This window comes from Bos indicus, chromosome 29 (genome assembly GCF_029378745.1).
Source record: "Bos indicus isolate NIAB-ARS_2022 breed Sahiwal x Tharparkar chromosome 29, NIAB-ARS_B.indTharparkar_mat_pri_1.0, whole genome shotgun sequence".
NCBI classification, from domain to species: Eukaryota; Metazoa; Chordata; class Mammalia; order Artiodactyla; family Bovidae; genus Bos; species Bos indicus.
The window spans coordinates 27,189,942-27,201,173 of record NC_091788.1 but is presented as its reverse complement, the minus strand read 5'-3'; the positions used below and the strand labels follow the sequence as shown (position 1 = coordinate 27,201,173).

The following is an 11,232-nucleotide window of genomic DNA, read 5'->3' as shown; positions in this document are numbered from 1 at the left end:
ATAGCACTAGACTGGCAGGGATGGGCGACAACTCCCAGGGAGATAACTGAAGAGGGATATTTGATAAAACCTCCCCTTCCTAGTAGGAGAAGGCAATGGCACCCCCACTCCAGTACTCTTGCCTGGAAAATCCCATGGACGGAGGAGCCTGGTGGGCTGCAGTCCATGGGGTCGCTAAGAGTCGGACACGACTGAGCTACTTCACTTTGACTTTTCACTTTCATGCATTGGAGAAGGAAATGGCAACCCACTCCAGTGTTCTTGCCTGGAGAATCCCAGGGATGGGGGAGCCTGGTGGGCTGCCATCTGTGGGGTTGCACAGAGTTGGACACGACTGAAGCGACGCAGCAGCAGCAGCAGCAGCAGCAGCCCCTTCCCAGCACATCCTGAGGAGTGTGTGCTCAGTCAGTAAGTCATGTTTGACTCTTTGTGAACCCAAGGACTGTAGCCCTCCAGGCTCCTCTGTCCATGGGGTTTCCTAGGCAAGAATACTGAAATGGGTTGCCATTTCCTCCTCCAGGGGATCTTCCTGACCCAGGGATCAAATCTGCATCTCTTATGTCTCCTGCAACACCTGGGAAGCCAATATTCTGGGGAAGATGACCGAAACAGGGAGGGAGAGGGTTGATGCATAAGGTAGGCTGTGGCTGAGGAACACAGCGCAGAGCACAGTGAAAAACATTGAGATGAGACTTTCTAGGCCCTTAATCGTCCCTTTTTTCTCTTATCACCCAGTCAACAGATTTTCAGTTGGGTTTCTCATTGGAAACTGGATTGCCTCCACTGAAGGAAGGGTGAAAACTCAGACACTGTTAATGACAGGCATTGGGCCAACAGGAGCAAATCACCAAGAGCTCAGTCGTTGCAGCAACATCTATCTCGGAACAAATAAACAGAGAGATGATCAGAAATGAAAATTTACTCATTTAAGTGACTTTAAAGGCACTAAAATGTCCTCAGAGATAAAAGATAATATGAAGGAAAGTGAGATATGTTGTCAAACAGTGAATGTTGAAATGAGGGTCAGTTTGCTCTTATCTCTTTAAGATACAGTCAGATGATCTCACAGTCGTGTGATTAGAGCACAGTCATTATGTTTTCCTGTCATCTGCTCCCCGGGACATGTGCTGGCCTCTGACTCATTGGTACTGTCTTGTATCCACTTCCAGATCTTGACATTAATTACTGTGCACCCTTTTAAAATTATTTAGAAGTCCTATGGAGTCATCCTGTTGTCAACATTTCTTCCTATCTCTTACTTTTCACTTTTTCCCATCTAGGCTTTATCCTCTTTAGGCAAAGAAAGCGAAAAGACACAAATTTTTCAGTGTATTTATGCTCCAATGAGTCATACCCACCCCTTCCTTTAAAGTTGAAAGGTTTTACCACTGGTCATTACAGAGTGTTCAAAAAGCAAATGTATCAATAGCTTATTAAGATATAAAAAAATAATAAATCTCGGGCTTCTGATTCTAGAACAAAGAGTAAGTACATACTGAAAGTGTGATCTATTTCTCTACACACAGAAATTATAGGAAAAAATATAGTAAGTATACATCTTCAGATGAAAATAATGAAGAAGAATTCTCTACAAACAAGAAACAGCCAGGACACCCATAGTACCGATCTGACCTGGGGCCAGAGCTCTACAACCCAAACTCCAGGCCAGAGCCACATTTCAAAAAGGACCAGCATTAATATTACAAAATCATCACCATTCAGCAAAGAGTCACAATTAAGAACTGTTTTATCAGCTTTCTCATCAGCTATTCAAAGAAATCAATATTCTGAAAAGACACACACAAAAACCTTAAAAATCAGAAGTACTTATAAATTAGGGAATAAAAAATAGTAGGCCATCAAAAAGAATTTACAATAAAAATATCAAAGAGAAAATTAGACAGATAATATTATTAGGAAATAAGAATAGGAAATTCTAAACAAAGGAAAGAAAAGTTGTGAAAAGAAATCATCAGAAATCTTATATAAATAATATTATTGAATTTAAAAATTCAATAATATATGACTGAATAAAGGACTAAAGAGAAAAAATTACTGAACCAGAAGATTTAACTTTGAAAATTATCTAAAATATAGCACACACAAAAAAAGAAAAGAAAATATAAAAGCCGATAACTTCTAAGCATTTTCTTTTAGAAGTTATTTCCCAGTTTTCTGAAATTTTTAGGACTGCATCTGCTGTTGTTCTCCCACCCTCTGATTTCAATCTTAGGACTTTCCTTAGAAACCTTTCTTTTCATTTTAGTGCTTTTACTGCTGAGAGTATGTTGAGAGCTCCCCATGCTTCCTTCTGTTTATCTTTATCTGTGGGCTCAGAAGAGTACAATATCAGGTGTTCTTACATCAGGAGAGAACAATTACTAGAAGATCCATTCAAGAGAATTACTATTTCTTCCTTTTTAAAAAACTTCATAATGGTCTTATGAGGTGCTAATGATGAAAAAAGAATGAGAAACACAAAATATTATTTTTAATCCAGTAAAAATTCCACTTCCCAGAAATGACCACTGTTAATAATTTTGGTGGGCATCTATCAAGCACACCTATATATGCCCACACTTATACAGATTTACACGCGTGAAATAATATTATAGTTATCATCCTGTACTCTAATTTTTCTATTCCCTGAACTATTTTTTTTTCACATCAATAAATCTAGATAGCCATCTTAATTAATATGGCTACCAAAAAATCCATTTTATGGCCACAGAATGTATTTAATTCACTAACAGAAAATGTAGGAGATGCAGGAGACCCAGGTTCAATTCCTGGGTCGGGAAGATCCCTTGGCAAAGGAAACGGCAACCCACACCAGTATTCTTGCCTGGGAAATTCCACGGACAGAGGAGCCTGGCAGGCTACAGTCCATGGGATTAAAAAGAGCAGGACATGACTGAGCACACAGCCACATGATCATGAACTATTACATTTAACCATCCTCTCAATTGAGACCCTTATTTCATAAGGGTATTTCATCCATATGCATATAATCTCAGTTTCTTCCCTGCTTTAGAAAGGCAATATAACATAGCAATACTCTCACATCTTGTCCTAAAGTATTATTGCTTTATCTTAAAATGAAGACCTCAAATTTTATTCTTTTAAGCATTTATTTAGGTTAAAACTTTGGGCATGAACTTTTTTAAAGGCAAAGAAAAGAAACTCATATTTTAAAATAAAGCAGTTGAAAAGAGGTGTTTAGAAGGCAACCTGAAATAAAGAAAATTACAGATCCCCTTTCCCAGTGGGCTATGAGGGGTATCCATCCTATTTCAGAAGGTGGGAAGAGGAAGACAGAAAGCCACCCCTGCTTCTTTGCTTACCCAGTTACTCGCATCCTTCCAAGAGCAAAAGGAGAAGCATGTAGGGCTCCATAGCAACCCACTAGGACTTGTATTTATTTAAAAGAGACAAAGTATTTCAAAGCCTTTGTTTAAATGGGGAGCACATTGGAATAGTAGACTTATACTATACCTTCATGAGTATGGGGAGAAGAAGAAAGCAATTTTGCCTAATAATACATATCTAGAGTAATTTATATTTCCAGAAGAATAAAGATTCACATTTAAATACAAAAATGAACATAACAAATTATCAACTAAAAACCAATTAGAAAACCAAACATTTTAGACATTAAAGGATGCATTTTAGAGGATAGGAAAATTTCTCCATTCCACATGGATGTCCTAAAAATTTCCATTATTAAAGTAATGCTTACAAGACAAACTATAAAAATCAAAGACAGAAATGCAGCACTATGCATTTTATTAAAACAGAATTTTGTGAATGTTTTTATTTAACATTTTTTCAAAAGGGGGTTGACAAAACAGAATGGTATCGATTACTACAGTTAAAGAAAAAAAGGGAACCTTTTCTCCCTTTCATTTTTTTGAGATTCCCTTTGCTAGCAATTGCTAATAGAAGCAGCAAGATTTTCAAGGCTAAATTCAAGAATTTAACCAGTTAGTGCAAAGAAAATCTTAAAAGTTTGAATATGAGAAATAGTAGGAAAATAAATGAAAATAAATGAAACAAAAATATAATTGTTCATACTTGCAACCAAGGATTACAGTGGAGGAAAAATTATTAAACTGTTTCTTGCATTCATCAGTTTCAAGTCTACTCAGCACTTTGAGCTTGGAGAATAGAAAGATTTATATTTATGTCAGAACTGTTTTAGGGGAAAAAAAGATGAGTTATGTGAAACCAGCATAGAAAAGGAAAAGAGAGAGAGAAAGATAGGAGCAGTTCAGTTTCTGCCTCTGAAACTAAATAAGACAAAAGTACAAGTGCTTCTCTCCTTCCAAAACACAGAACTTTCCGATTTAGTATAAATTTTTTCAATATTTATGTCATGACAAAGTAATAATATTCTGTAGCCATCAAAGTCCCTCTGTTGTTTCCTTTTGTTGAAACTAATACTTGGTATCATGTCATCAACACAATTTCTATGCAAAGTTAATTCCCTGGGGCTTCTTAATAAAGGAGATCAAGTCCTTTTCTATGACAAGGAAAATGTTCAGTTCTCTTCTCAGTTAGCTGGGAGTTGGAGGGGGAATACACGTGTTAATATCAGAGTGGGGGTTTTTTGGCTTCTGTAAACAAGATGAAGGGCCCTGTGACCTCTGCTAGCCATTTTCATCAAGCCTTTCTCTCTTACCTGTATTACCTCTTGTATCTAATCTCTATACACAAACAGTGCATATAGTGACACCAACATGTAACAATCACTGATTTGAAACCGCTGCTCCAGAAAGATATTCACACACGGCAGTGTCATCAGGAAGCCATGAGCTTCACAGACCTCTCTCCCACAGTTCTAATCATTTCAACCATTCTTTATCCTATCAATTCAATTCTGAGATCTTTTTTTTAGACTATCTCCTTTTCAAACATTTTTCTTTTTTTAACACCAAAACCACTTTGTATTGGGGTATAGCCATAAACAATGCTGTGGTAGTTTCAGAGAACAGTGAAAGGACTCAGCCATCTTTATTGCAGCCTAAATCGGTGCAGAGAAGAATCTAGCTCATCAGTGCCCCAACAGTGTCATCTTCTGGCCAATATGAGGAATTTTACCTTGCTTCAGAAAGTGAAAGTCCCTCAGTAGTTGACTCTTTGCGACTCCATGGACTATACAGTCCATGGAATTCTCCAGGCCAGAATACTGCAGTGGGTAATTGTTTCCTTCTCCAGGGGATCTTCCCAATCCAGGGATTGAACCCAAGTCTCTCTCATTGCACCCAGATTCTTTATAGCTGAGCCACTAGGGAAGCTTTGCTTCAGAGGCCAATCTCAAGGACTGAATTCTAAACAGAGAGCACAGTTGTTCTCACCAGGAAAAAATGAAAGGATAATTAAATGACATGAGAGAAGTGTTACTTAATGCTACTGTGGTGATCATATTGCACTATATAAATGAATCAAATCAGCACATACACCTTAAGCTTACACAGGGTTGCATGGCAATTATATCTTAATTTTTTTTTTCATTTAAAAAAGAGGCAGTACTGCAAATGGTAGTCATTGCCTCACCAAAATCAGAAACTAGGAGGCCTCTGGGCACCTTTTTCCCCCTTCACCCATGACCACATGCTTCTAAATAATAGTTCCTATGGACAGGGAGGCCTGGCATGCTGCGATTCATGGGGTCGCAAAGAGTCAGACGCAACTGAGCGACTGAACTGAACTGAACTGATGATGGTACACAATTTCAGATGTGAAAGAATGCTTAAAGATAATCTAGTCCAACATCTTCATTTTATAAATGTTGGAAACCAAGGTCACAGAATAAAAGGACTTGTTCAGGACCACACAGGGTATAATTATTAGTGCAGCCAGGTAGAATCCAGATATTTTCCTGGGTCCTAATTAAGTGCTTTTTTACATTATGAGTAAAGTGTTCTCATAAAGTAAAGTGTTTCTATTCTTTCCTATTTCCTCATCCAAAATCACCTTGAATAAATCACCATCATTATTACATGCCTTAGGAATAGTAAGAGTAATGGATGTGCACATACACACATTTCCACAAAAGGATGTGGTCAGGGAAAGAATCCATCAAAGTGAGCCCTGCCAACATCAGTATTCAGGATGGCTGTGGGCATACTCAGGCTTTTACCTCACCTTGAGGAACAACATCCTGAGAGGTTTAACACTGCCGGGAAAGAATTCATTAAAATTATTCAGTCAGCCTCTGATCAAAAAACTAACATGCTCTGGAGGGAGGTAGGGATCAGTACCTAGTGTTGCTAAAATATATTATCTGAAATATCCAGTTTTCAACAAACAATTAACATACAAAGAAACAGAAAAGTATGATCCGTAGTGCAGGGGGAAAAAATGTCCTTATAAATATGTTCAAATAACTGATCAGATCAGTTGCTCAGTCGTGTCCGACTCTTTGCGACCCCATGAATCGCAGCACGCCAGGCCTCCCTGTCCATCACCAACTCCCGGAGTTCACTGAGACTCACGTCCATCAAGTCAGTGATGCCATCCAGCCATCTCATCCTCTGTCATCTCCTTCTCCTCCTGCCCCCAATCCCTCCCAGCATCAGAGTCTTTTCCAATGAGTCAACTCTTCGCATGAGGTGGCCAAAGTACTGGAGTTTCAGCTTCAGCATCATTCCCTCCAAAGAAATCCCAGGGCTGATCTCCTTCAGAATGGACTGGTTGGATCTCCTTGCAGTCCAAGGGACTCTCAAGAGTCTTCTCCAACACCATGGAAGCCATAATTAAAGAAGCAAAGGAATGTGTAATGACAATGTTAAATCAAATAGAGAATATCAATGGCTAAAAATTTTAAGAACCAAATGGAAGTTCTGGAGTAGAAAAGTACAATTACTGAAATAAACAATTTATTAGAGGGAATCAATGGTAGACTTAAATTGGCAGAAAAAAGAATGAATAAACTCGAAGATAAACTGGTGTATATATATATATATATATGCATGCAATATATATACATATAATTGTAATATACTTTCCAATAATAGCAAATAAGAGTTGGGTGGGAGAGAGTCTATATTGGGCAAAGAAAATGACATGATAACTCAAAAGCACAGAAACGAATGGTGAAAGCCAAAAATAAGTAAGAAGGTTATTATAACAAAAGCTATAAATACACAGTTGCTTTACATACTTCCCCCAGTTTCAGTTTCTTGAAAACCATGAAATTATATAAAGCAATAATTATAACATGTTTTGTTGGAATCGTAGCATTCATAGATGCAATATGTCTAACAATAATACCACAAAAAGAGGGGGAAATGAATAGAGATATATAGAAGTAGTGTCTCTACATTGCTCTGGAATTTATTTAGTATACATTTGAAACTGATTGTGATAAGTTAAGATATAAGATGGTAAGTCCCAGAGCAACTATTAAGGTAATAAATCAACAAAATAGTGAAAAACTCATTAAGTAAATCAAAATACTATTTCATAAAGTAAAATTTTAAAGTGAAGGAGAAATAGAGGAACAAAAAAGACACAGAATGAGGCATAGAAAACAAAAAACAGGTAAAATAGCAAATATAAATCCAATTATATCTATATTAACATTAAAATGTGAATGAATTAAAATTCAACCAAAAGGCAGAGATCATCAAACTGGAGCAGAAAAAACTTTCCCTAATACAGTCTGTCTACAGGAGACACACTTGAGATTCAAAGATACAAACAGAAGGAAAACAAATGCATAGAAAAAGAGATACCATGCAAATAGCAACAACAAGGGAGTTGAAATGGTTAAACTAACAGACAATAGACTTTAAAACAAAAAATGTTACTAGAGATAAAAAGGAATATTTTATAATGATAAAAGGCTTAATCTGCTAAGAAGATAGTATAATCATAAATACATATGTATTTAATAATATATGGTGACCTCAGAAACTATAGGAACTAGGGATTTTAGACACATAAGAGATGGGGGCAGGTGGTAAGGAACCTGCTACAACATGGATGAACCTTGAAAACACGCTAAGTTAAACAAATCAGTCACAGAAAACACATTTTATGTGATTCTATTTATATCAAATGTCCAGAACAGGCAAACCTATAGTTATAGAAAGTAGATTAATGGTTGCTTAGAGCTGAAATTGATGGAGGTAATGAGAAGGTGATCTGTAAAACGTATACGATATCTTTTTGTGATGATAAAAATGTTCTAAAATTGACCATGGTGAAGGTGGACACTCTGTGAATATATTAAAAAATACACTGACTCCTATAATTTAAATGGGTGAATTCTCTGGCATATGCAATATATCACAATAAATCTGGTTAAAAATTGTGGCAATGGAAAAGGTTCGATACATTATTGAAATAAACCAGGATTATAAACATATATATATATAAAATATGATTTCAAATGTATAAATACACATATGTAGATAGATATATGGATGACATAGGTGTACATGAAATAGTTGTAAACAGGATTTTAGAAAATTTAGTTCCAATTTAGTCACTCATTAAAGAGAGAGTAGAAATGTCAGAATGTTAATGGTGATTATTATTTAGGTGGTAGGGTTAATTTGTAATTTCTAGTCACTTTACTTTTTTACAGTTTTCCTATTTTCTTCAAATCTATTTATTTTCAAGAGGAAAAAAATTATTACTATTTTTGAGGGTCCAGGAATTCTGGAAGTCAAACTCCGTCTTTGATTTAATGTAGAAAATCTGCATTCATACTACAAAATTCAAAGCACGGTTGTAAAGAGCAGATACACTGACCTAAAGTCTAGAGGATCAACGAAAATACCTGTCACTAGATAGAATAGCACATTTCTGATTTCTGAAGTGTAACTGAATTTCTTTATATCAGACTTAAGTACATAACAGGCATCACAGCATAGATGACGAAGTGATAAATTTAATGGAATGAATTGAGTAGACAACAGATTTTTTTTTTTGGAAAAATGAAAACTACTTCATGCAAATTGAAAAGAATTTGCTGGAAGAGGTAAGCATGTGTGCTCTAGTTATGACAATACAGAGGCAACATTATTAGCACAAAGTTAAAACCCTTGCATTCACATCTTAGCTCAGCAAATTTCTATCTCAGAGACACTGCAGGAGTGCCTTAACCTCTCAGTGCGTTAATATACTCCTCTGTATATTGGGATAATAATATCTACTCTATATGAAAATTCTCATAATAACATATGTCAGTGTTAATAAAGTGCATAGCATAGTACCTGGCACATTTTAAGTGCCATAAAGATTTTCTTGAATACAAATTTATATAAATATATACATGTTTAATGACAAAAAATTCCATTCAACCTATTTATCCCAAATACCACTTAGCCATTCACCCCAGCTGGTTTCAGAGACCACATGCCCAATATAAATGCAAGGCAAATCTGTAAGCACAGATAATGACATAGTATTTTATGCTCCACAAGTATGTACTCCTTGGATTAGTGCTTTTCTCAGAGCCAACTTCATATCCTTGTTTCTCAAGCTGTATATCAAAGGATTCAGGGAAGGGTTAACAATATTATTGAACAACGGAACCACAGAATCCAGCCAAGGGCTGGAGGCAGGCCGGAGATAAATGAGGATCACAGGTCCATAGAAGAGCAAGACGGAAGTCAGGTGGGCACTGCAGGTGGAGAAGGCTCTGTGCCTGCCTTCTGAGGAGCTGATTCTCAATATAGAGATAACGATGCGAGTATAAGAAGTGAGGACAAGAAGGAAACACAGGAGTGCCACAACACCTACGTTGGTGACACTCACCCTGTGAGCTAGAGAGGTGTCTGCACAGGCCAGGGGCAGCACCACCGGGATGTCACAGAAGAAACTGCCCACCTCCTTGGGGCCACAGTAGGGTAACTTAAACACAAGAAATGTGAGGACAGATGCATGCACACTGCTCCCCATCCAGGTGCTCAGAGTCAAGATGGCGCACACCCTGGGGTTCATGATGGCCGTGTACCGCAAGGGGTGACAGATGGCGGCAAAGCGGTCATAGGCCATCACGGTGTACAGGAAACACTCCGTGCAGCCCAGGAAGTGATAAAAGAAGAGCTGGCAGGCGCAGCCCTGGTAAGAGATGGTCCGGCTTCGCCCCAGTAGGTAGAGCATCATTTTGGGGGAACTCACGGAAGGGAAAAAGATGTCAAACACTGACAGGTTGCCCAGGAAGAAATACATGGGGGTGTGGAGGTTGGAGGAAGTGAGGGTGGCCAGGAGAATGAGAAGGTTCCCCACAAGAGTGAGCAGGTAGAAAGCGAGGAAGAAGACAAAGAGCGCGTGTTCCAGCCCCTGTGTGTGAGGGATTCCCGTGAGGAGGAACTCGGTCACTGGAGTGTGATTCCTCATCTTCACATCTAGTCACACCTGGAAGGTCAGACAGCGGTCTCACTGAGATGGGCTTTCCCCAAAACACTAATACCTGCACAGGACCCACGGGAAAGGGATAACATCTATGTATTATACATAAAAACCTTCTAGATGGGAGTCAGTCCAGTCCTTACTATTTAATGAGTGACATTCAGCCATTTATTTGTCATTTGTTTCCTCAGAAGGATAAGAGATGACACAACAGACAGAATAGACTAGAAAGCAGAGAATAAATCCTACACTTGGATTTATCTGAGTTTCAATTCCAAATCTACTCCCCACTCTGTAACCCTGGAATATTTTGAAAAATAATCTTTAAATCTCCTCTGTGCCCATGTTCATGGTATAATATATCTTATGTTCTTATGAGAATTAATGCTTATATATATATATATATATATATAAAGTCCCCAATGTAATGACTGCTCTTACTCACTCTTGTTTAAAAATTCACTCAAGATGCTAATATTCTGATTTAATGCAATTTTACTCCACATGGAGTTTCTCTTCGGCTGACCTGCACCTACAGCAGTTTGGAATCACCTATTGATTAAAAGGATTCACAGAAATGTTTTCTGCATCATCAATAGAAACAATGGAAAACTAAGAACTGTCTGGTAGGAATACACTGAGACAAGATGGAAATGATAACACTTAATCAGAAAAAGGAACAGGCACTTAGCAATACTAAAAACAGCTATCTGATTTCAATGTAGTATTCAGTCTTTCAATAGAAATTATGTCTGCAATATGACAACAATGCCATCCCGATGAAGGTTTTTAAGGTTCAGCATCATTAATTAGGGAATATCTTAAGAAAATCCATGAAATCTGCAAAGTCAATATTAGTCCAAA

At 37.5% G+C, this 11,232-nt stretch overlaps 1 protein-coding gene across 1 annotated transcript; it reads right to left on the bottom strand.

Annotated features, from left to right (window-relative positions):
• Positions 1 to 759: 759 nt before the first annotated feature.
• LOC139180578 (putative olfactory receptor 10D4) lies at positions 760 to 10,356 on the bottom strand. Its single transcript, XM_070782440.1, has 2 exons — positions 9,459 to 10,356; positions 760 to 839 (listed from the first exon to the last, which is right to left on the bottom strand). The coding sequence occupies exons 1-2, from the start codon at positions 10,354 to 10,356 to the stop codon at positions 760 to 762; spliced, it is 978 nt and encodes a 325-aa protein (XP_070638541.1).
• Positions 10,357 to 11,232: the final 876 nt, after the last annotated feature.